We start from the raw sequence: 27,861 nt of genomic DNA on the forward strand, positions 1-27,861 counted from the left end.
TCTCCCAGTTTAAAACTAGACTGAAGACGCATCTATTTAGCCAGGCATTCATATAAATTTTTTATCTTACAGTTACTGTAAATTCGGCCTCTAGTTCATAAACGCCAGAGGAGAACTGGCCCCCGACTGAGCCTGGGTTCTCCCAAAGTTTTTTTTTTCTCCATTGGGTCATCTGATGGGGTATTAGAACACCATTAGGTCACTGGGTGGAGTTTTTTTCGGTTCCTTGCCACTGTTGCCTTTGGCTTGCTCAGTTGGGGATATTCAAATTAATTAACCAATCATACCATTGATCAGCTCTACCAAACTAGGATGTCTTTTTTTCCAGTAATAAACAAACACTGTTAAGTCGTTTTGATTGATACTGTGAAGCAGCTTTGATACAATCTGTATTGTGAAAAGCGCTATATAAATATATTTGACTTGACTCTAATGAGAGCTGTCTCAGTGCTATGATATGGTCTAAATTCGAAACTCCTCGCAGATATCATTTCTTTCTAAAAAGGAACATAGTTGTGAAGATACTGCCTTTTCTAGTATCTTTGACAAAAAGGTAGATTCGAGATATGCCTGTAATAGGGGTTATGTGCAACATTCTTCCGGGTTCTAAAAAACGGGTATAACTACTTCCTGCCGTCAGCTGCTGAGGTAAACAGTAGCTGTGTCCGAAACCGCTCCCTATCCACTAAATAGTGCACTATATCGGGTGTCGGCCATTTTGTAGTGATGTCCGAATTCTGAGTGAACCACATCATTCCCTACATTCATTCACTACTTTTACCCACAATCCTCTCTGAATTCGAGTGTACATTCGATGTACACTTGCTGAAGCACTATTTCCCATAATCCAATGCGGAGAGAACTGAACGCGCATGAAAGTGCAGAGCGAGCAAATTTAAACCAGAGATTACATTACAGCTTTCTTATTCCTGCTTTAACATTTATTTCATGCTAGTTTTTTATTTTATTTTTATTAATCATTACTTGACATTATTACAATATTATAGATGAATTTTAAAATGAAATGAAATTATATTTATAAGGTAAATTATATAGACCTGTATATCATTTTTTTTTATTAAAATATAGGCATTAACACATTTTAATGTGTTTTACTAACAGCCAGGTATTTTGATCATTTGTGGGATTGTTGTTAACTCGTTAAACTGTAAAGAGATGATAATTTGGTGGATGATTTGAAAAATATCCGTTAATCGTCTGTAGGAAGCGTAACGTTATTCATTCGAATATAATAGCGGTCGCCTGAGGGCGCTCAGCGACCACGTCATCTGTGAGCGTGAGAGTTACAATTTCGATCGATGAAACTACAAAGCTGGCACGGAGGTATATATAATTACAAAATAAAGTCATTATGATTGTTATTGTTGTTAATATTATTTTATAAAGTAAGTAATGTAAGATAAAAGGAGTTTTATCACTACGTGTGACGAAGCCTTTTCTGCGACAGCTCCAGCTCTCCGGCGCACAGTGTAAACGTCAGCGTCCGAATTCACTCACTTCATTTTGTTCACTCCTTGCAGATATAGTGCACACAACTGCCATACACTATATAGGGATTAGTGAATGAGTGAGCGGTTTCGGACACAGCTAGTGTAGTAATGGCGACCTTTTATAGCCGGTGTTTACACGAGCTATACCCTTACTGTCAATTTCAGATGTACACCGTATTGCCAAACGGACGTCTAGAGCCCCGAGTACTTTGTTAGATAAAGGATTCAAGTTTAACGCCTCCTCATTCATTAATAATTATGAAGGTATGTAAGTTAGTATAATTATGTAACGTAAGCTTTTGCTAATGGCACCCGATATAGCGTTAGCTAACTATCAGTAGTTCGTTTAGACTTGTATGCTGCTACCAGTAGTTTAGCCTTTTATTTTTGCTCGCAGACAATTAAAACAATCAAAGACTGCATTTTAGCAACTGGGTTATTGTGCCAACAGTATAATTACTACGATGTCCTGTGTGTTTATGCTGGTCAACCGTCAGTTATGTTAGGTAATCCATCTGACTGTAGGTCTAATGCCGACTGCTGCTCTGGCAGGTGTTTCAAATTTCTAAAACATTGTTAGAATGGCGAACAACACCGGAATCGCCCCGGGTTTCAAACGGCGTCGGCCCCCTTCAATGATGTCTTCAGGCATAAAATATGCCGACTGCAGACAGTGGTGTATCTCCTTATCACTAAATTGTCACGCCTAATGTTTCGGACCCAGATCCTTTGGGAACTGGTGGAAACTTACCCTATAGAGTTAATTTTCCCCGACACAGAGCAGATCGGCACACAACAAAAACTGCTGTTCGGATGTTCCCGTTTCTGGTATTTCAGCATTCGTGACATTTTAATTAAAACAAATACACTAAATTTTGATCAGAAATAAGAATTTTATTACAATAAGCGAAAATTAACACAAAATGAACAGTTACCTGCTAACAGATACAGCTGCAGATGTGTACGGAAGTGAAAACCGGAAATGCTTAGACCCGCATTCCGGTTCGAACGCTGGACGCTCCGTATAACCCCTATTGACTAATTCTCTAAGATCAAGTTACATTTTTTTAAAAAGATGTTTAATAATAGCCTGCTTAAAAGTTTTTAGTACATATCCTAGTGACAAATATGAATGAATGATATTAAGAAGAGGATCTATGACCTCTGGAAGTATTTCTTTCAGTAGCTTAGTCGGAATAGGGTCTAACATACATGCTCCAGCCTCCAACATGAGGGAATCCTTCCGACAGAAAACTCCTGCTTCAAACTCCTCGTCTGAAGTCCTGCCATTATTTCGGCAATAACGCTTGTCTGCTAGATACTTTGATTGGCCAGCTCTCAAACAAGACCAGGAATCGTTTATGAGTGAATGAATGAATATGTACTACTGTACACCCAAAGCGCTTTACAATCATATCAGGGAATCTCTCCTCAAGACTATGTTGAGGAAATGCTCAACTTCCAAAGGCAGAAGAATTGAATAATTAGTGGTTAAAATGCACCGTAAAAAAAAAGTTTTTTCACAGAAATATTCTGTATTATTTTGCAGATATTTTCTGTTTTTTTAACATTACGTGTAAATGTCATTAAAATACAGAAAAAAACTTTTATTAAAAACATTAACCATAAAATAAAAGTAATAATCTGTAAATTCATATAAGGAGAAATTATAGTTTTTTACAGGATTGTCCTTTTGTTTAATTGGCTTGAATGTTAAATTACATTAAATTCTATGTAAAAATACAAAAAAAATCACATATTTAAAATTAAGACGACTATGTGTTTTTTTACTGTGAAACCTTAAATTTAAGGTAAATACATGTAAAAAAACGGTAAAAAGTCTGGCAGCAAAGTTGCCAAACACTTACCGTCATATTACAGTAAAAGACCTTAAGTTATTCTACGGAATAATTCTGTTTTTTAAAATACAAATATTTACTGTAAACATTTTCTGTATTTTTACAGTTCCACTGCTGTAGAATGAAAAGAAAATCTCATTAAAAAAATTATGTAGAACGTTAAACAAATGAATAAATCTGCATATAAACTGGAAATTATTGCAGAAATACCTTACAATTATACAATTAAATGAAGTCTTCTGTTTTTACACAGTATTCTTTGGTAAATTCATAACATTATCAATTACATCCACAAGAACTCCCCATCAAAGTACAGATTTTTAGATGTAAAACACAAAAAATTACATAACATTACTTAAAATACCGTATTTTAAAAGCTTTAGGCTTTTATTTTATGGGATTATCAAATCTATTAATATTAAATTCCTGTTAAATTTTTTTTTTTGAACTGTAGAAAAAATAAGATCACATTATAATAGCTTGCAAAGCCATATTTTTTTTATAGTCATTACTTTATATAAACAATATTTGACAGTAATTACAAGCAATTATCCAATATATCTACGTACTTTTCCCATTAATGTATAGGTTTACTTTGAATAAACATACTTTTATAGTAATTACAAGCAATTATCCAATATATCTACGTACTTTTCCCATTAATGTATGGGGTTTACTTTGAATAAACATACTTTTATAGTAATTACAAGCAATTATCCAATATATCTACGTACTTTTCCCATTAATGTATAGGTTTACTTTGAATAAACATACTTTTATAGTAATTAAACACAACTATCCATATATCTACATACTTTTAATTCAAGGAGTTCACTTTATATAAACAATGTTTTATAGTAAATAAAAGCAACTATCCAATATATCTACATTACCATTAATGTATAGGGTTAGGTTAGCACCTCACACTTATTAAATACAGAGTAAATGTAAAACTTCCAAGTCCCCTGCCACCAATGCAGATATTTTTTTCTTATATTAAGAAATATTATTTTTCAGAAGCAAAGATAAACTTTGCTGGCCACATCAGCTTAAGATTCAACAAGTGCAGATACAAGAGTGATAGATAAAAAATATATACATAAATTAAAAATAAAAAAACAGCTATGTAGGCTACCTTTCATGCAGATATGCTGTAAATAAAAATTGGAACATAATAATTACTGTGTGTTATACTACAGAAACAGATCTAAAAATATTGCCTTGAAAGATGGATGAATACAGCAGGAGGTATTGTTGCACAGTGTAACTAAATATACAGTTATTGTACAGGAAATAATTGCACAGCTTAAGTTTAATATAAAATTCTTAAATCAAGAATAGTCAGTGATTGTTTATGCATCCTATATCCAGTGTTTCTACTGTCAGGTACCACTGACTCAGTGTTTACAATTCTGAAGTGTTCTGTAACAATTTCATAAGTGCCTGTTACGTCCCATGACGTAATACTTAGAGTTTGTGTGCTGGCGATGTTTTCTCCCCTCCTTCTGTGTGTCTCTCTCTCTCTCTCTCTCTCTCTCTCTCTCTCTCTGCCATGCAGCACACCCAAATCACCTGCAGCTGGCACTGATTAACAGGAGTGGGTATAAAGCACCAAAGACACAGTGTTCAGGAGGAATCCCTCTTCGGCTATCCCAGACGTTGTGGTGTTACATGTTGTTAAACCTTATCTGTGTGATCTGTGTTTGAGTACCACGAGCTCTTAGACTGTGTGAGTTTAACCGTGTTCAACCGTGTAGGGAGACGGGTGCCAATTTGTTTGGAGTATCCTGAACTTTTCTCCTGTTTATTCTTTGTTAGTCAGGGAGAGAGGTAAGATAATTGTCTTTGATTTCATCTTCTTTTTGTTAGGAAATTTAATTGGGTTTAAACTTTAGGAAGCCTCCATTTTGTTTGTTATTTTGGCCTGGCCCTCTCCTGACGATTTGGTTATTATTTAAACTTGTTTATCTGTTTACTGTTTCTTGCTTATTTTGTAAATATATTGAGCAAGCCTTTGTTGGCCTCTTTTCAAGAAAATAAAAACTACTTAATCATTCTCTCTTAATTTCCTTTTGTGATCAGGTAAAACTCAAAGGGTGTTGTGTAAATCTGTTAAATATAAAAGTGAAACACAGATAGAGTTGGGATAGAGGAAAAGGAGATTTCTAACATTTATTATTTTTAAATCTTTCATTTATTGTTAGTCCCTCTTTTCCCCTAGACTGAAGAGGGAATGTAACAGTGCCAGAGAAAAAATTGAGTGGAAACATTTTCAGACCCCACCCCGTGCACTGTTCCAGCTGCTGCTGTCTGGCAAGACGGTGCTGCAGCCTCAAGTCTCGGATCATCATGCTTTGGGACAGTTTTTCCGCAAGACAACCAGGCTCAAGAATGCTGGACACTAACCTCCTAATGCCTGTCTGCCTGTTGGTGTGAAAGGACTCTTGAATCTTGTGTGCTGATATTATGTCCTCTATTGGCTTGGCTTTTAAGGGTGACATTGTCCTTTTTGTCTGTTTGAAATGCTGCCCTGACAGTGTTTTTCTGACCATATACTATATTGACACATGTATCTCATATGCTTATTTGAGAAGAAAATATGTGATTCAATTTAAAAGTAAAGGCTGTAAATCCACTTTAAAAACGTTGAAGCATTAAGACACAAAGTCAATCTATATTCAGCAAAATTCAAGGCCATCACTGCAGTGAAATCATTAGGCCACTCCACAATTTTCTCGGTTGATGGGAACAAACAGCCACATGAATAAAGTTTTACAATGGGGTGCTATATATTTTTAATTTACAATAGGTGAGCAATGTGTTAAAGACTAGGAATTTATTTTGGGGCTCGAGTTCAACCAAGGCTCTTGTAGCATAAACTTGAGCTTTGGTAAACTGGGGGTGAAGTAATTGAAGACATTAAAATGGTTGAAACATTACACAACGTGTAAACAAACACCATTATTGTTTTTCTAGTCTCTGTGCTTTAGATATCAAGAAAGGGCGCGCAGATTCAAATAATTGAATGTTGTACAATCATTGGACGAATCATACGGCTGAGGCAATCTCGACCAATAATATTGTTTGACTTTGGGAGGGGGATACGTCATAACGTCAAGATCGCGCGAAGCAGTAGAGACTAGAGAGCCTGGATAAAGTATGGAACATTTTCATATTGGCATTCAGCTTTCACTAAAGATAAATTAATATACCTAGCCGGCACATGACCGACCTTCAACGTTGTAATATGATTCAAATAATGACGTTGAAATAACGTTTAATGCTAAATGGTTGAAAAAGGTTAACAAAACACTTCTAAATCAACGTTTAATTGTTTACAAGATCTGTACGTTGAAACAACGTAATGTTATCAACAACATAACATAAATATCTGCCTTTTAACGTATTAATAATAATTAATTATAAATAAAATTATCATAATTAATTAGAATTTAATGATTTTTTTATCATAACAGTTCTTCAATGTAGGCCTATATGTTAAAATGTAATTATTATCATTATTTGCCTTATGTGATTTTGTGTGAATTTACAATTTTGTCTGCTTGCCTAACAGTTTATACATTGCATTATTACATATTCATACACTGTCATTTCATTTGACCAATTAATTAAATAATAATACAGACTGCAAATAAAACTTAATACAAAACTTAATAAAATCTTCATCGTGTCCACTGTGAATGCGTTGATGACTCATCGGTGTCTCATAATTATTAATGAGACTGAGTTTTCATATCCTATGAGAAGACACTGTCTCTTAATTATTCATGACACAACGTGGATCTTTCCAGTGACAGACATGTCAAACTGTGATATTGCGTAGTAGATGAGAGAGACAATCATGGGACACAAGTGTTTGTTTTCGTGGTGCAAAAGTCCAAGTGGGTTGAATATGTTTCCCCGCGATGCTGCCAGGGCTAGACTGGCTCCGGGCGGTTGGTTGGCCATAAACCATGGACACATCTAATCTGTACGTGTGCCTAGGGCTGTGACGGTATGGGATTTTTTCTTACCGCGGTGAAGAAGCAACAAATCTCGCGGTTTGGCGGTTAACCGATCCCCCCCCCCCAAGGTTTAATAGCTTATAGCTTGTAAATGACAATGGAAATAAATAATTATAAAGCAGTATTCTTTATTAACAAATAAACAAATTAACATTTGTATTAAATTGTAAATATTAATAATGAACTATGAATGCTAAACTTAAACAACCTTTTTTAATCATTATAAAGCAGTTTTCTTTATTATTAACAGCAAATTAATATTTATATTAAATTGCAAATAAAACAATTAACTATTAATTAGGCTAAACATAAAGAACCTTTTTTAAAAAGTGCAAAATAAAAGAGCAATAATAGTCTGAACAAGTGTTCTGCCGCTTAAGTGAATCGTCTAGTCCTGCTGCTTTATTTTTCGGTCTTCAGGTTTCGTGACAGGAAAACCACAACAAACCACAAGGAAAACTATAACTACATTTGGATTATTAGACAATGTCGAAATAAAGTGACTCTGCAGAGTTTTGCATTCAAAGGCATGTAAAGGGAACCATTGACAGAGAAGAAAGAGTTAACTCTTCACGTGTGCTCGCGCTCATGACCGCTACTGAACATCTGAACACAAACAACGATCAAATGCACTCGACGGATCTTCTTCTGTCTGTTCTCCAAAATGTAATCAAATGTATATTTCTGCAAGCATGTTTAAACTGGTTAACTGACAGTGTCTAAGGCAGGCAAAGGCATTTTTCAAGTCGAGTTTGCACACCACTGCGCAATACACATTACCGCGGGGTGGGGTTCATTTCATAAACTGTGGCCAAGCTTATTTAATGTAGCCTATAAATTAATGTATATGTCCAAAAACGGATAATGTTATACTTTGTAGTAGTCCTATCTTCGCGTAATAATCTGTTTGGTTGTAAAATGTTTTACCTGAATGAAATGAAATCGATGAGGTGACAGAAGCGGCATTAATATATTTACACTCCATTTACAATTGCATAAATAAAGCTATGATATTTTTTTAAAATCAATATTTAAACATGAAATGATTTCTAATTTTAACGTTTTGATTAAAGGGTACTTTAAATATGAAACTAAAACCGCCAGTAGGCGGCGGCAAGACACGGTCTTAATAAGTGAGTTGAGGGATTCATTCATTCAACTGATTCGTTCAAACGGCTGATTCATTCGGGAAAGGAGAAAGTGATTCCTTCAAAACGCGGATTTCAGTCAAGAAATCATCGCTGTCTGTTGCATTGAGACTCTTTCATTTTGAAATTCTAGTCGGCGAAATAAAGGGAAAACAAACAATATTGACGATATTGTGTCTAAAAGGTAAATAATAAAGTAAAATATGGCGATAGCAGCGTCCATATATATAGCAACCAAAACGTTTCAGTTTCACATTATTCTGGCGAGATCTGAAAAATATTCGCAACAACGAGCAAGCGAGTGATTATGTACATTCACTGAGTGAATATTATGAAAATAAAATACATATTTCTCGATAGAAATGTAATCAAAACTTATTTTTATGCAGAAACTAACTCAAAATATTGATTTTTTCAGTAAAAATGAAAGAAATGTCCGCCATGTTTTTTGTTCTCACAGCCGGAATCTTGAAAGTCACGTGACTCGGACGGAAAACAATAAGAAAAGAATAAGCAAAAAAAATGTAACAGTCATACAATTCAAGGGCCATTATTGTAACCCCTCTACGTTTTGCACTTTGGACCAACGTAGTCAGGGTACATTTTTATATGAGACTGGGTTGGAGGATCAGGATGAGCATAAACCAGACAAAAGCCTCAAGACTTTTTTTTTTGGTTTATTTTTATTGTTTTATTCAGTAACAGCATGAAATGAACGCTGTGCGTCCGGCTCAAATCAGCAAATACAAAATATTCAAGCTGAAGCTTCTCTAATAAAATGAAATAAAGAACAATCAGAAATCAATAATGTCACACAACAGTGAACATAATCTTGAGTATCAGAGTTTCACATTCACATCTGATCTGAGAGACACAGATGGGCAGATTCACTTCAGATAATACAAAATTTAGAGTGATAAAAATATAAGTGCAATTATGTATTACAAAAAAGACAGATTATAATATAAGAAAATAGAGTAAGGCAAAATAATACTCGAGTAATATAAATGTGCAGATAATTTCTGCAATAACAGCGTCACATCAGTTTTCACACAGAGATGAACAGTCAAACTCACACCGGAAACTTCTTGAATTAAATTGTTTCTAGAAACTTCTAGAAGTGAAGAGACTGTTAAAGTATCTAAAGCTCAGGATTAAACATGCTGGTTATATACAAACACACATTAGTCAGAGAAATACTGGTTTAGCACACACACATTCTTCTTATATAGTCATGATATTTCTCATCAGATATTTTGGCTAATAATTGCAGAAACAGTAAGTGGTTTATCCAGTATGCATTATATGCACTGAGTAACAGGTATAAAATGTGAGATTTTGATTAGATTTACATTAGAGGATGAAATAAAGATGAAAGTTAGTCTAAAGATCAGAATGCAGAACATAGTACATGAAATATATCTGTATGTTATCCTGTTGTTTCTGCACAGCTCAACATCACAATCACAGCTAGATCTCCTTCATACGGGGGTTTAGAGGCTCACATGAGGAGAAATCTGATTTTTATTGATTTTGAATGTTAATAATGTCACCGTCCAGAGTCAGGGAACACTCCTCAAAGGCACATTCTCCTCTGGGTTAATTACTGAAAGAAAACACATGAGACAGATCATATTAATGAAAATCTTTGCTTTTATATATATACACTATAATAAGGAGAGTTGATTTTGATTTATTATTAATGATGATAATGTTAATGTTACACTGGATACATACTTCTCACACTTTCCTCCTCTGGGTTATTTCTGTTATCAGTGGATTCTGAAAGAAAACACACGAGACAGATCATATTAAAGGAAAGCTTTGCTTTTATAGAGAGAGAGAAAATGAGACAGTATTGTCACGACTGGGCCCTGACCGTCAATCTGGACAAAACCAGAGTCATGGTGTTCCAGAAGAAGGCCAGATCTCAGGAACACAAACACCAGTACACGTATAAAGGCCAGGTCCTGCAGCACAGCACGAGCTATAGCTATCTGGGCATCGACATCAGCGCTTCGGGACGCTTCGGTCTGGCTGTCAAAACACTGAGTGAAAAGGCTCGGAGGGCTCTTTATGCTATAAAATCACGATGTGGCCACTTAAACTTACCCATTAAAACCTGGATAAAATTATATAATTCAATAATAAAACCAATTCTTTTATATGGATGTGAAATTTGGGGACCAGCACTATATTTTAGGGTTTCATAGAAACACATCCACTGCCGCCTGCAGGGCTGAGCTAGGCTTGTACCCGCTGAACATCGAGATCTAGAAGAGATGTGTTCAGTTCTGGCATCACCTCCATCAGTCTGATCCAGAGTCAGTCCAATATAAAGCCCTCCTCGCCAATGAAAGCTCAGCAGAACCTCATCCTCTAAACACACTCGCTCTTCACCTCCTCCATCAGACTACACCCCCCGCTGACTACAGCTACAGCCCCAAAACTATTGTTAAAGAAATACACACAAATCTAAAAGACACCCATGATGAGTCACTAAAAGCACATTTTGACCTCCAAAATAAACTCCAATGTAACTCGACCCTCAATAGAACCACTAAATTGGCCAGTTATCTATTTATTAAACATTTTAAAGAAAGACAAATCCTCTCCAAATACAGATTAAGTGACCATGATCTAGAGATAGAGAGAGGAAGACATGGACAAACATGGAGAGAGAGAGCAGAGGATCTGTAGACACTGTGATCTACAGCACATAGAGGATGAGGAACACTTTCTGCTCTTCTGTCCCAAATATACCAGTATAAGAGAAACTTTTCTGTCCAGATTTGAAACCTTGATTCCGTCATTCTTTTAACTGTGTGACACTGAAAAAATGTCCTTCTTACTTGGAGAAGATGATAGTACAGCTACACTAGCGGCTAAATATGTGCTAGCTATACACAACGCCAGAGACAGCTAATTCTCTGGAGTGACCCACTGTATTTATTCTGTATTTATTTATCTATTAAGATAGATTATTTTTATTTATCTATATATTTGCAATGTTACATATTTTATTTGTTTGTTTTATTATTTATATATATAATATGTTGATGCTTTGGCAACATTGTGTTACACAGTCATGCTAATAAAGCTAATTTGAAATTGAAATTTAATTGAGAGAGAGAGAGAAAGAGTGAGTGTGTGTGTGTTTGTGTGTGTGAGAGAGAGAGAGAGAGAGTGAGTGTGTGTGAGAGAGAGAGAGAGAGAGAGAGTGTGTGTGTGTGTGTGTGTGTGTGTGAGAGAGAGAGAGAGAGAGAGAGAGAGAGAGAGAGGGAGAGAGAGAGTGAGTGTGTGTGAGAGAGAGAGAGAGAGAGAGAGAGAGAGTGAGTGTGTGTGAGAGAGAGAGAGAGAGAGAGAGAGAGAGAGTGTGTGTGTGTGTGTGTGTGTGTGTGAGAGAGAGAGAGAGAGAGAGAGAGAGAGAGAATTCCGTTCAGCAGCAGCAGCAAGAAAATGAGCTCCTGATTTTTTGCTTTTTAAATGTTGTTTTACAGTTTTTTTCAATTGCTAACAACCTTTTGTCCAATCTGTAATCACATTTTCAAAACTCTAAACACAATTAGCACAACATCTGTCTGTTGTGACCATACCATTAACACAATTCATGTTGTTTTCACACAAAATGCAGTCAATTAACACATTTCTAGAATGCCTACATTTTCTTTACATATAAGCATACCCAATACCAAAATCATGGATCTTTATAGTCTTTTTTACAAATGCTTAAACGCAGCATGACAGAAATTAAGACCTATTGTTCCAAACCATAGATACAGTATAAAGCATCTACTTCTGCAACAATATCAGCTCAAAATTATTGAAACAAATATTTAAAAAATATATTCAAACAGCTGATAAGCATTTTTAAATTACTGATAATTAGAGTAAGAAATAGCTGATTCCAATCTCAATCAGAGACATAGCCAGGTGTTGAAGACTTTCCATTACATGAACATACACAATAAAAAGGCCGTCTTTGGATTGGTTTTGTTCAAAGCAACACATAACAACACAGAGGAGCAGAAAAAGAAAGAAAATGTCTGCACGAGGGAGAGGACTAGTTAGACGAGGGAGAGGGCTAGATGGTCGAGGGAGAGGACAAGTTAGACGAGGGAGAGGACTAGATGGACCAGGGAGAGGACTATATGGACCAGGGAGAGGACTAGATGGTCGAGGGAGAGGACTAGATGGACCAGGGAGAGGACTAGTTGGACCAGGGAGAGGACTAGATGGACCAGGGAGAGGACTAGATGGACCAGGGAGAGGACTAGATGGACCAGGGAGAGGACTATATGGACCAGGGAGAGGACTAGATGGACCAGGGAGAGGACTAGATGGACCAGGGAGAGGACTATATGGACCAGGGAGAGGACTAGATGGTCGAGGGAGAGGACTAGATGGACCAGGGAGAGGACTAGTTGGACCAGGGAGAGGACTAGATGGACCAGGGAGAGGACTAGATGGACCAGGGAGAGGACTAGATGGACCAGGGAGAGGACTATATGGACCAGGGAGAGGACTAGTTGGACCAGGGAGAGGACTAGATGGACCAGGGAGAGGACTATATGGACCAGGGAGAGGACTAGATGGACCAGGGAGAGGACTAGATGGACCAGGGAGAGGACTAGATGGACCAGGGAGAGGACTAGATGGACCAGGGAGAGGACTAGATGGACAAGGGAGAGGACTAGTTGGACCAGGGAGAGGACTAGTTGGACCAGAACAAGGGAGAAGGAGAGGTAGGGGAAGAGGAGTAAGAATGCGTGGTGCTGTTCAAAGGAGAGTAAGAGCTGTTGTCACGGATGAAATGGACCAGGGAGAGGACTAGATGGTCGAGGGAGAGGACTAGATGGTCGAGGGAGAGGACTAGTTGGACCAGGGAGAGGACTAGTCCATCTAATCTCGAACACATAAGTCACAGTATACTGCTAACAACCAGCATGTCATGTGTACAGTCAGTCAGAGTGATAAAATAGTTACAAATACTACCAAATACCCACTCAGATACTCAAAAACTACAATGCAGTCCCATAAAATAGAGATTTGTGTGTGTGTCCTCACTTTCAACTCTCCCTGCCTCTGCTTACTGATTGTACAGCTGAGAAGAACATGAGAAGAACATCAGTAATAAATATGAGAATAATAATAAGAATAATACATTTTCTACCTATGCATAATATGATTGCCTAGTACCCAGCCCTGCACTCTGCCCCTGTACCTGTCCTTGTTTTTGTGCTGGTTCCATTCTCCTCATCCTCCAGCTCTTCTTTCTCTTGGAGTTTTCCTTCCTCCCCCTTCTCATCAATATGACTGCAGGGGTCATCATCAACCTGTCCCTCTCCAACACTGACCTTAACAGCTAATATACATATACAGACATACAGAGATTCCTTGCTTATAGAAGGATGTTGTCTGTGTGTGACGACAAACTGCTGTTTATAATATATCTATATATAATATATGTAAGGGATAATGTATAGTGAGGCGGTTGTTATAGCGTTTGTATTCGCTGTAGCAACTGCCTCACTATACATCATCCCGCTTATTACATGTCTACCTACCAAATAAATCAAAAATTTCACACAAAATATTGATTTAAAAAGCAGTGTATTGATTTAAAAACGATTGTATTGCTTCCGCTAAAGAAAATAGGGGAGCGCGGGGCACAACCTAACGCGGGGTTAAATGTAACGCGGACCTTTTACATAGTTAGTCAGGATCAAGCGGGGTGTGTTTCCGCTCTTTTTCTCCTGCTGCCAGAAGACGCTCTCCCGCGAATTTGTGGAAAGTTTTGATAAGATTTCGTGAAGATACTGGACAAAGAGTGTTTTGACACTATGCAATTACATTTTTTCATCATAGTTTTTTTTCGGTTTCTGAGTGTGGTGTGTACCTCCCCGAATCTAACTTTATCTGACATTAATCACTGTCTTGTTGGCTAAAACATAGCACCGTTTTGAAACATGTCAGCAACTCCTAGCAACTGTTAGCTAGGCTTAAAATATTTTTTACACAGCGGGGTTAGTTGTAGCACAGTGTTACAACTAAGCCGCCAAGTGTACAATGATAATCAAATGAAAACGGGAGCCACACAACGTTTCAGGTTTGAGTATTTATTTATATATTTAACTTTGTTGGACTTCCACAAACAATGTTGGAATTATTTTTTTTTTTTTAGTTTACTATGCATTGATCACTTGTTTAGCCTGTTTTTAATGCAATAAACCATTTAAAATTTTATTTTAAGCTCGTTTTTATTATTTTTACTGTTATTATTATTAAAAATAATAATTTTACATGCAGCTGCCACACACAAATGTAATTCAATTGCAATTACAATATTTGATGATTTTATTTATTTATTTATTGCAAAACTGTGCAGCCCTTTCCTATATCTCTATCCATGATATTGATCCATAACAGAATGATGATTGGATTAGAGATGGACGTATGGATATCTATCTATACAGATGCACAAACAATATCAAAATATACAGATACAATAGTACTGAATGATGTGTGTTTCACACAAGTGTTACAACTAACCCCTCTGTCTGTTACAATTAACCCCGCATATGGGGTAAGTTGTAACATTTAGATTTCTGTCACTTTCAGTGCAACTGTACGAAAATGGTAGGTCCTAGAAAAAAACTTTAAGTGTTCATTTGTAGCAGAGATGTGTCTGTTGCTTGTGTAAAAAGAAAGATGAATCTAACTTAATTATTTTTTTAATAATTGAGCCAAAACCAAAATGTGTTTCATGGCAACGGTGTGTTATACTTAACAGCGGTCTGTTATCAAGAATTATACCATGGTCTGGGTGAATACTCGATTCTGATTGGCTGCAGGGTGTCCGTTAAAAAGTGATAGAGGACACCTAGTAAAGTAGTTCTGGTGAAACTGCCTGTTTACCATTCGAAATTAATAAATAAATGCGCTGCCTACAACAACTGTGAGTAACCATAGCAACATGCAGTCAAAGTATCCGTTAACAATTTGCTCTATCAAAACAAACATCTAACGTTAGTTAGATATTACATAGCCTACTAATACAACAATGAGCGACTTCGTTATTTCTTTTAACATTTATGGAGAATATGACAACTTTGACGACTGGGATGCTGCTGAAGAAAGAAAAATTTTAAATAAAACGGAGAAACGACACAAAGAGATAACACCGGGAGAATTGAATCAAATAGAAGACGAAAAAGATGAGATCAACATGAAAAAAAATTCGAAATGGGCAGTAAATACACTCAGAGACTTTATTGTTCAAAAACAAATGGACTCCAGCTTTGAAAATTACACCGCTGCTGCTCTGTTTTTGTATTTTGATTAATTGTTTTATGTGTAATAAACAAATAACTATGCCTACCTTTGTGTTTCATGAAAAAAAATGCATTTTTGAACCTGAAGGGTTCTACAAGCTGAGCGGACTATAAATATCTCCGGTTGCTAAATAAACCGTCAGGCAAGTTATTATTTATTATTTGTAAAAAACTATATTTAGCCTAATTCAAATATAAATTAATGTTTTAAACATGTTTTATTTGACAAGTGACCATGGTATAAGCGGGTTAATGCCCTCCGAGGTGTCCATTGTCAGGTTTTAATGGACTTCGGCGGAGGCAACCGTCCTCCGCTGCGCGTCGGCCGGTTCACACCTCGCCGTCGTCCATTAAAACCTGACAATGGACACCTCGTCGGGCATTAACCCTTACATAACACCGCATGCTACATTGGAATTCTACCAAGCCATGTAATAAATGCCTATATTTAAATGCAAATATAAACAATTTCAGTGTATAATAAATCACTAATATATCCCTAATCGTGCACCTGTCCTGTCCATGCTGCTGGGTTCATCATCTGCACCTCCGGCTGCCACAGCACTCTTTCCACTACGGAAAAGGTCTGTTAATTTGGTGCATTTAACTGCCTCTTGTGCCAATTATCTTTTCTTTTTAATTCTTATTTTTTCGGCCCCACCCATTTCTTTCTCTTCTTTCCATAGACAGTAATCTCTCCTTCTTTTCGCCATTTTTACCGTCCGTCTCTGTTGCATTGCATTCACACAAACCCGCTAAACATGAGCAAAAGTAAACTCCTTTGATCGGCGCCTAGTTAGAGCCAATCGGATGTCAGGAAAAACGAGGATCAGTCCAAGTTAAGAGGGGCCGCTCGCTGTGTGTGTGTGTGTGTGTGTGTGCAAACACACACACACACACACACACACACACACACACACACACACAGCGTTCCGCTGCAGGCACTACTAAGCGGCCGGTTAGGCCGGTCGCGTATCATTAAAAAAAAAAAAAAAAAAAAAACTTTCGCGCCATTCGCGCGAACTTGACGCGCGAATGAGGCGAATTCGCGTCTACCGCGCCGCGCTCTACGCCTCATTCGCGCCGCAGGAATTTTTTACGCGCGTAACGCGTCTTTGCATTGACTTAACATTGAAATCACTCGCGCCTGACGCGCTATTCGCGTCCGGTGTGAACGCACCATTAGACCACCGGCCGGTCTTCGGCCTGAAATGGACCGGCCGTTCGGGATTGTTTCCGGTGTTCCCGGTATTCCCGATGGCCAATCCGCCCCTGATTACAGGAAAGAAATCGAAATGCTTAACCCTTTCGCACTTACGTTCTAAAATAGTCAGACTTGCAGCCTGGCGTGAGTTTTTTTCTGCGACCGTTATTTTGCAATCAATCGCGTTCTAATTTCCATGGAGACGCATGAACCTTGTCACGTGACATTTCGCAGTCACAATGGCGCACACGATGGATAACCGTCTGCAGGTGAGTAGTTTGAATGTTTCGCTTTATTTTTTATTCAAAACCTCTCAAATAATTTGTTAGCGTGTACCGACTATGGTTAATATTGTTTTGTTTATGTCATCATATACTCACCCTCAATTTGTTTCAAACCTGTATGAATTTATTTCTTCTGCTGAACACAAAAGAAGATATTTTGAAGAATGTCAGTAACCAGACCGATAACTGGAGCCATTGACTTCCATAGTAGGAAAAAATATATACTATGGAAGTCAATGGCTCCAGTTAACTGTCTGGTCACTGACATTCTTCAAAATATCTTCTTTTGTGTTTCAAGAAAGAAATTCATACAGGTTTGAACCAGGCCCGGCTCCAGATATGAGATGAAAGGTGGGCCAAGTGATATTCCAGGTGGGCCGGTCAGAAGGAGGAGGAGGGGGAGGGAGGGGGGGGGTATACGGGACGACTATTTAACATATTTTGGAACTATTTAGTAACTTTATATATATATATATATATAGATAAACATGTTTAACGTGTTTATTTTTACATTCTCTCTTTTTGCATTTGTAATTTTTTTGACCTCTTAACAGATCTTGTATCAATTAAGTAACTATAGATTTGATAAAAAGGAGCAGATCTTTTAAAATAACTATTTACATCAACTAAAACAAACTTGTTACTAACTAAAAATGTTAACATGTTCTTCATTTTTAATATTTTTTTGTATATATTTTGGAACTATTTAGTAACTTTATATATATATATATATATATATATATATATATATATATATATATATATAAACATATTTAACATGTTTATTTTTACAGTCTCTCTTCTTGCAGTTGTAATATTTTTTGACCCCTTAATAGATCTTGTATCAATTAAGTAACTATAGATTTGATTTAAAAAAAGGGCAGGTATTTTAAAATAACTATTTACATCAACTAAAACAAACTTGTTATTACTAACTAAAAATGTTAACATGTTCTTCATTTGTAATATTTTTTTTTTGGAACTATTTAGTAACTTTATATATATAAACATAGGCTATTTAACATGTTTATTTTTACATTCTTTTTTTTTTGCATTTGTAATATTGTTTTGACCCCTTAATAGATCTTGTATCAATTAAATAACTAGATTTGATTTTAAAAAAAAGGGCAGGTATTTTAAAATAACTATTTACATCAACTAAAACAAACTTGTGACAAACTAAAAATAGAAATTTGATCTGAAAATCAGTTTTTCTTAAGAATTATCCTCACGTCAGATTTTTGGCCATTGTTATTATTTACATTTTTATTTTTACAATCTTATGTAGGCCTATATTTAGAATCTTTTTTTTTTTTTTTTAACCACACAACAGATCTTGTATTAGTTTAGTAACTTTAGATTTGAGGAAAACAGGGCAGGTCTTGAAAAAGGTCTACTCATATAACTATAATATTTACAGCATTAGCTTTCTACTCATTTTAGAGAATTCTGTTACAAACTCATCCATGTCCAGCTCATGTGTTATTGCTTTTTCATGAGCTAAAAGCACAAGGTTTTTTTTCCTCTCATGAAGCATTGTTCGGCGGAATGGTGTCAAAATTCTTGCCAGAGTAGAGAATGAGCTCTCACATGAAGCAGTAGAGACACCCATGACCATAGCAGATACATACAATTTATGAAGACCTGCAAATGCATCTTTGTATTCCTGCAAGAGTTTGCAAACAGCAGAACATTCAGCATCAGATGGAAGTTTTTTGGACAGCATTGGTCTGGCAACAAGAATTTCATTCTGGAGTTCATTTTTTGCAACCCCTGCAAGACTACAGAGAGGCTCAAGCAACTGGATGTCAAGAAATTTGTTAGATTTTGGCATTAAACCTGAGAGGGCGTGCATCAGCTGCAAATTCTTCGTGGAAAACCTGTTTTCTATCTCTGATACAGCTGTATCTAGTATGTTCAACATCTGTCGTCTCAGAGCTGCAGTGGCACATTCAGAACCTGACTGCCCTTCTTGCCCTAAAGGTGAAAAAATGACAGAGTCACCATAGGAGGGATTCACAGTCCGTTGACGTTTTGGTGAGGGCTCAACAGTAGACATGTCAGCGCAGTACTGCTGAAATTCACTTTCATTTTCTCTGAGATTTTTCAGTGCACCAAGACATCCCTGCACAACTTCAGCTGCACTGCACAAATCAACATGGTGAGATTGTAGGATGCCATTTGCTGGTTTTAAAATGGCGAGAAGATGTATCAGAAATTTGCCAATTTTAAAAAAATGGCGTCGCTTCAGCTGAGAGAGAAGCCCAGAGGCTTCTTTTGCAAGGTCAACTGATGCATTGTCATCATTGGAAACCTTAAAAAGAATGTTAAGAATTACTTCCTCATTATCCACAACACATTTTGTGACTTCATAATGACTTGTCCAGCGGATTTCCAACAGCCTCTTGAGATACGGGCAACTGTATCTCTGAGAGACAAAATGATGCCTGAAAAAAGAGTGCAGGGAGCCTGACAAGTCAAAGAATCTTTTGGCACAAGGTTCACTTTGAATCGCATGCATGACAGTGAGGTGAAGCTGGTGATTATAGCAGTGGATGTAGGGGATATGCCTGCCCAACCTTTGTTGTAATAAAGCCTGAACACCACCTCGCACCCCGCTCATCACTGATGCTCCATCATAACACTGGCTCATTATATTATCAGCACTGTATCCTGTTTCAGACAAGTGTTGTAATATTTCAGTAGTGATGTAATCTGCATCAAGCTGCTGGAGTTCTAACAAGCCAATGAGATGTTCCTCTGGCACACCATTGCACACAAAACGAATTATAACGGACAAATTTTCCGTGTTGCACCGATCCCTTGTGCCATCACTTTTTAAACAGAATGCAGCTAAATCAGCAGTGTCATATTTCTGTTTTATTTTTTTCAGAACCATGGATGCCAAAATTTCAATCACTTCATTCTGGATGGTTTTGGAAGTGTACTTTGCATTTTGTGGGATACCTGATGTAATGTCAGCGAGGTATTTATCTTTTTCCAACGTGTATTTAAACAACTTGGCAAAAAGCCCCGCAGCTATGCAATCTTCTTCACTGTCACATGTTTCACAATCCCCGCGTAGTGGAAGCTCATTGACTGCTAAAAACTTCACAACACCTGCCATGCTTTTTATGTAATAGCGATTCTTTTCTATCTGTTGTGGGCCGAGCAAACATGCTACGGTTTCCCCCGACACTTGTCGGCGGCAAAACTCTGTCCATGAGGTAGAGGCTTGTAAATGAGCTTGACTGCACGCATGTTTTTGAAGACCGCGGTCACGTTCTAATGCTGCTTTCCAGTTTCGAAAACCTGTCGAAACGAACGTGTCATTTTCAGAGAAAGCAACACCGAACACTCGACACGGAAAACAAAAGCATGCATCGCGATCTACAGAATATTCAAGCCACGGCCGTGACTGATACCAAGCGGCCGAAAAGCATCTCTCTCTCCCTCCAAAAAGAGTTCGGGGGTACGATTTCAGAACCGGCTGGTAAGGATTTTCCCTGTTTAAATCATTTGGGACAGAATTGCTGCATCTTTGAGTGGGTGTATTTGTGCTTTTGACACCAACAGAAGCTGCTGATGAACTCGACTCATCCATTTCTTCGACCTCATTGCCGCAAATGGATGAGGAGGTAGCTGTGTCCTGGAGACCTGAAGTAGTTTTCTTTTGTCCTTTCGGAACAAGAAATCTGTGCATTTTATGTTTTATTAGGCTACTAGAGTGTGGTAATCAAGTTCACTAATTGTAATAGTTCTTCTAATAAAGTTCATTGGCTGTTACTGTCGTTATATTGCTTCATAATTCAGCACGTCCGTTTACCTCAAAGGTTGCGAAGTGAATGAGCTAAGTCTGTCTCGGAGGGAAAAAAAGGAGGGGGTTGGGTAGAAAATAGAAAATAACGTATCTCGAGCTGAATTGAATATCGCACCAATTTTGTGATTGGCTGTTATGTGGTGTGGGGCCAGGGTGGAGCTTCTGATTGGGTGGGCCAGGCCCACCGTGGCCCCCCCGTGGAGCCGGGCCTGGTTTGAACCAAATTGAGGGTGAGTATATGATGACAGAATTTTCATTTTAAAGTGAACTATCCCTTTAATGATGTCATACCATGTAGCTTTTCTCTGCCTTGCTAGTGAGATATATGTATAGTATAAGTTTAGCATTATTCATAGAATTCAAACGTATGACATTTGTTAAAAAGAAATCACAAAATGTACACATTTCATGTATGATTTATTAAATCTATTTTAATGTAAGTTAAATGTTTTTTTTAACACAATACGTTTATACTTACTAATATAATTACAAAACAGATAACAAATATATTTACAATGAATATCAAAATAGTATCATAAACAAACAAACAAAAATTCTATAAATATACTCTGACTTTTGATAAATGTTTTTGTTTAAAACAAACTATTATACATACCTTTATACTTAATAATATAATTACAATAAATAATAATTAAAATAGTATCATCATAAATTTATTAATATACTCTGACTTTTTACAGGCTTAATAATGCTTCAGTGTGTGGTACTCCTCAAAACATGGGACAGCACACAAGAGAGTGTTGCATGGCACACACATGTGCTTGGTGAGGCGCCTCTGCTTGCCCTTGCGTGTGCTGGAGAGGCAGACCTTGCAGTGCCGCCTGGTCTTGCAGCCCTGGGAAGTGGTCTGAGGGACTTCAGATGGGAAATGCCTGGCTGTAAGGCGCAGAGGAGTGTCTAAGGCAGGACACCCTCCTTTGGTTGGACCGCGCAATGTGCTGTACTCCTCCAGCAGCCCTCTCATCAGGTTCGTCCTGAATTGTAGGGAGGTGATTTCCTTTCCTACTCATAGTAGAGCACATCAATAGGGAGGGAGTGAGGAGAATAGAATAGTATGTGACAGTGTGGTCTGTTTATTATTGTGAATTTGTTAACACTTTAGATTACATTAAAAATGTTATCACTTTTTATCTTGTTTATATTTATTATTAGATGATTTGTATCCATTTCTCACCAGTAATTTGCCGGTAGACGATGTGGCTGTTGAGTAAAACAGTGTCAAGTACATGCAAAAATATCTTCTTGTACCACTTGGTAGACTTTCTGGTGCATTCATGGAAACCAGTCATCATATCAGCTTTGTCAACTGCCCCCATCTTTTCGTTATACTCCAGCACACAGACTGGCTTGTGATCCTTGGATGCCCAGTGATGTGATCAAGCTTCCCTGTGGCTGCCATTCCAGTTGGGTGGACTGTAGTAAGGACATGAACATCCCTCTTGTCGTGCCATTTTACTGCCATCTGTGACCCATTCTCTTTGAATTCCACCTCACTTTTTTCATCTTACAGGTGAACTTTGGCATCCCTTTCCTGTTTGCGCGCACAGTCCCACAAGCTCCAGTGCCAAGTGACAAGAGGTGCTGGAAAAGTGTGGGACTACTGTACCAGTTGTCCACATAAAGAACATGACATTTTTTTAGGTAAGGTGCTAGAAGTATCATCACAACGGACCCAGAAATCCCAAGTCCTGGGTAATGTTGGATGTCAGTGGTAGATCCGGTGTAAATTATCATGTCCTCCACATAACCAGTGAGCACATCACACAAAACAAAAAACTTGACCCCAAATCTGTGCCGTTTAGATGGAATGAACTGACGAAATGCCAGCCTGCCTTTCCACTTCATCAGAGACTCATCCACACACAGATCCCTGTATGGCACAAAAATGCGACGAAAGGAGGAGGTAAGAGCAGTAAATATGTGTCTGATTTTTTTCAGCGGGTCATTGGAAACTGCTGTCGCATTGTTTGCGAAGTGAAGACAGCGGAGGAGCAGAAGGAAGCGATCCTGTGAGAACAAAGACCCAAAAAATGGGGTCAAGAGCATGGGGTCTGTGCTCCAGTAATCAAGAAGTGATGGTTTTTTTATCACCCCCATTAAGAGAACTGCCACTAAAAATGTGTACATTTCAGGGATATTTGTTGGAACCCATTTAACCAGCTTTCCTTTAATTTCCCTTTCTTGCAAGTCAGAGGCATAGCGGTTTGTTTCCTCCACAATTTCTCCCATGACATCTTCTGTGAGGAACAATTTAAAACAATTGACCTCACTGGGTGATTCTGGTGGATTTTGCACACCACACAGCTGGTTGTCAAAATTGCCTGGCCCAGGAGGATTAAAAAGGTTGGTTGCCTTCCATAATAATGAGTTCTGCCTCATTTGGGACTGGTGTCGTCTCTTCATCTGCAATGTTGTCAAGAGCTTCAAGGTTTGGGGGAAGATCTTCATCGCTGTCACTCTCTGCCTCGCTGTCAAAAATCTCCTCATCAGAATTAAAAAAAAATGTCCTCAATTTCCTCATTTGTCAGTTGTCGTCTTTTATATAAATGTTCTGTCATTTTCTCTGAAGTTGGTGAGCTTGATTTAAGTTGTGTCTTTAAATTAGAACAAAGGCGAGTGTGAGGTAACGGTGACGTCAGCTCTACATCATTTGTCAGCGGGAAAAAAAGACTCGCAATGCATGACAGTTCAAATCTTTTTTAATTTATTATACAAAATATTTACAAACTTGTAATTATTAACATCGTTAAATATATGTAAGGGAACTCCTAATGTGGTTTTAATACTTAGAGAAAAAAAAGATCATGTTAGTTGATCGGTAAGATATACGGGCTATGGGCGCCGCCATTATTTGTTTACAACACTGATGGAGAGTTGGACTCAGAGCCTGCTGGATTTACAACATGGAAGATCATCCATGTCTCCCGAAATATATGACAGTAACCCCCGCTTCACTGCATCTCACGCGCTGCTCCTGCTCCTGGTGTGAATCCACTCATTGATTAACATGCACGCACGCCGGAAAAAATATGCGCTGCTCACACGTCGCTGACGCTTGCTGTGTGAAAAGGCCGTTTTCTCTACAAGGTGTGTTTTACTCGAAAAAATATTAATTACATCATGTTTAAAAGGTTATTTTGTTGTTATAAATATTAGTGTGCAATAATAAACTATATATTTGTTATTGTGTGATGTAATTTAAAGTGAATGAAACCTAAAATAAACATTAAAATACACTGAACAGTTGTGATAATGATGAGAGCTGTGCACGTCTGGCTCAGTGCCAGTCAAAGCGGGAAAGCAGTAAAAGCAAAAGTTTGAAATTTTGAATTTAACAGTTGATCACGTGATTCACTGAACGTTCCAATCACACCGGTGTGATCGTACGCTCCAGGGACCAGCCAAGACTGATCACACCGGTGTGATCGTACGCTCCAGGGACCAGCCAAGACTGATCACACCGGTGTGATCGTACGCTCCAGGGACCAGCCAAGACTGATCACACCGGTGTGATCGTACGCTCCAGGGACCAGCCAAGACTGATCACACCGGTGTGATCGTACGCTCCAGGGACCAGCCAAGACTGATCACACCGGTGTGATCGTACGCTCCAGGGACCAGCCAAGACTGATCACACCGGTGTGATCGTACGCTCCAGGGACCAGCCAAGACTGATCACACCGGTGTGATCGTACGCGTCAAAGGGTTAAGAAAGAAACTCAAGAAATGAAAAAACAGGAAGAGGAGTACAGCAATCAGCTGTCTGTAATGAGGGAAGAGTTGAGAAAGCTGAGAGAGGACAGAGAGTCCCACATAATACACCTGTCAGCCGTGGAGAAGCAGCCGACACCGAGAGGAGAACAGCAGAGCTCAGAGGAGACTCCTTCTCCAGCGAGCACAGAGACCCGGCCCAGCAGCCCTCCTGCATCTGACTCCTACAGCCAATCACAGCCTCAGATTATACTCCTCATGGACTCCAATGGCAAGTTTATCGATTAAAAGAGACTGTTTCCAAGAAAAAACGTCAAAAAAGTATGGTGCCCAAACACACAGAAGGCCCTGGAGCTGTTGTGTGAAGAGCAGCTGGGTTCCCCTAGCCACATCATCATCCACACCGGCACCAACGACCTCAGAGCCCAGCGAGAGAGAGTAGCTACAGCTCTCATAAATGTGACAGAGAAGGCATCCTCCAACTTCCCCAACTCCAAAATCATCCTCTCCACCCTACTACTGCGCTCGGACTTCCACCCAGACACCATCAGGCATATAAATGCTAGAGTATCCAGAGACTGTGCCCTAAAGCCCAACGTACACCTGGCTCAGCACCCCACACTGAATCTCAGCAGCCTGTACGACCATGTCCACCTCCACAGAAGGGCAGTCCCCATCTTTGCCAAAACCCTGAAGGACATTGCACTCAACCGCAGCTCCAGCGTACTGCAGCGACCTCATGGACACCCCATAGAGCCACTGCAGGGACACCCCTCAAAACACCACCCCCTCCACCACTTCAGCCCTGACCGGAGGAACCCCACAACAGGCTCTGTGTTCCCCCCTGGAACACACTGCATGACCAGGCCTGCAGCCCCCCCGCCTTCTCATCCACATGAACATCAGCAGGAGCAGCAGCCGGAAAGCCGGAGCTACGCTGAAGCAGCCAGCCGATCACTGACCCACTGCAGCCCCAGCACAGTCCCCAGCCAGCCGGCATCATCTCCATCCAGAGACCTCACAAACATCCAGCACATGCTGACTCTGCTGTGCTCACACCTCATGGGTTAGTGACTCACAAAAAAAAAAAAAAGAGAAAAAGTGAGTAAAGAAAATGAATGTATGAGTGTGTATGTGTGTATGTGCGAGTGTGTTTTATTTCTACTTATTTTAAAATCAGATTCTTAGAAACATTTATTATTCTTGAAAAAAAAAAGTATGCATGGGTATGTGTTTATTTTTATTTTATACTCATTTTATCAGATATTTAGAAACCTCATTATTTAAAAAAAAATTGTATTTAAAAAAAAAATTATATATATATATATATATGTGTGTGTGTGTGTGTGTGTATAGTATGTGTGTGTGTGGGTATGTATATGTATATATAGCCTATATATAATATGAATATGATATCTTTTTAATATTTATTTTACCTAATTTATACATTTAACTTAATTTCTTGGATCATAATATTTTATATAATATTCTTCTTGATTTGTCAATTCAATATACTGATGTCTGTCTTGTTTTGAAATAACAAATATGATTATTTAATGAGCTCATATTCCCTGAAAGTCACATGTTGGAATATTCAAGGACTGAGGTCCTCTGTTTTTGGCAACATTCGGACTTTAAAAAAAGAAATTCTGAATTCTGACATTATAATACTACAGGAAACATGGAATGTAAGAGATTTGTCCACTGGCTGCCCAATTGGATTTAGGGAAATAGTTTTACCATCAACGATACTAAGAGGGGTGACTCAGGGCATGGAATTAGGGGGAATGCTGATATGATATATAGAGCACACCTCATAGACTCAATCACAGCTATAGAAATCGGAAAAAATAACATCTGGTTAAATATCCACAAAGACATCGTCTCCACAGACCGTCACATATTCTTGTGTGCAATATACCTTCCCCCAGCTGAGTCTCCCTATTATAATGAAGAAACCTTTTCCATCCTGTAGGATGAGATCAGCCATTTCCAGACAAAAGGGAATGTGTTAATGTGTGGCGATCTAAATGCCAGAACTGGAAATGAACCAGACTTTGTCAATACACAGGGAGACAAATATATCAAACACCAGCCACTCTCTGCCCTCATACCACCTCAGAAACAATTATGACAAATACACAAACAGGAGTGGGAAAAGCCTCCTAGAGCTCTGTCGATCACTGGGCCTGTATATAGTGAACGGTCGTATACGGGGAGACTCTTTTGGTTGTTACACCTTTAATTCTTTCCTGGGTAACAGTACTGTAGATTACTTCATCACAGACATTGACCCAGTGCATCTCAGGGCATTCACAGTCAGTCCTCAAACACCTCTGTCAGACCACTGTAAAATTACACTGTATTTAAGACAAACTCATAGCAATGAATCGCACAGACAGCCCTCTCATTTACTGAGGCTGCAACCACCCTACAAGTGGACAAATAACAGCACAGAAAATTACCAAAATGCAATAGAAAGTCAAACGATCAAATTATTATTGGACAAATTCATAATGAACACATATTCACAAAATAAATTAGGCATAAATCTGGCACTTAGTGACATTATCAAAATATTCAACCAATCAGCATCCATGTGCAATTTGAAAAATAAATCATCAAAAAGGAAACCAAAAAACACCAAAGAAATGTGGTTTGACAGTGAGTGCAAAAATATCCGAACAACGGTACGAAATCTTTCAAATCAAAAACACAGAGATCCTGACAATGAAGAACTCCGCAATCAATATCACGAAACCCTTAGACTGTAAAAACAAACTAAAAGAGTAAAAAAGGAAGAACACACAGAACAACTATTTCAAGCAATGGAGGAGTCAATAAATACCAGTAACTTTTGGAACAATTGGAACACACTCTATAGACCACACCAGTAAGAATTGGCCATTCAAAACGGGAACATATGGAGGACACACTTTGAAAA

The 27,861-nt window shown here is 38.2% G+C and overlaps 1 protein-coding gene and 1 pseudogene across 3 annotated transcripts in view; both read right to left on the minus strand.

Annotated features, from left to right (window-relative positions):
• LOC143735223 (uncharacterized) overlaps window positions 1-27,861 on the minus strand; it is a 395,094-nt pseudogene that overhangs the window by 294,553 nt on the left and 72,680 nt on the right. The gene's annotated exons all lie outside the window — the stretch shown is intronic.
• LOC143734907 (uncharacterized) overlaps window positions 1-27,861 on the minus strand; it is a 328,536-nt gene that overhangs the window by 260,502 nt on the left and 40,173 nt on the right. Inside the window, exons 9-10 of one of the 2 annotated variants that reach the window (XM_077225248.1) lie at window positions 10,281-10,325; window positions 9,208-10,149 (exon numbers count right to left, since the gene is read on the minus strand). The exons of the other annotated variant lie outside the window; for it this stretch is intronic. Coding sequence (XP_077081363.1) covers window positions 10,106-10,149; window positions 10,281-10,325 — 89 coding nt within the window. The 3' untranslated portion in view covers window positions 9,208-10,105. Of the gene's footprint in view, window positions 1-9,207; window positions 10,150-10,280; window positions 10,326-27,861 lie in introns of those variants that run through there. 2 annotated transcript variants of the gene reach the window in all.

This window comes from Siphateles boraxobius, unplaced genomic scaffold (genome assembly GCF_051911475.1).
Source record: "Siphateles boraxobius isolate OS27281-9 unplaced genomic scaffold, OSU_SipBor_1 13, whole genome shotgun sequence".
Taxonomy (NCBI): Eukaryota; Metazoa; Chordata; class Actinopteri; order Cypriniformes; family Leuciscidae; genus Siphateles; species Siphateles boraxobius.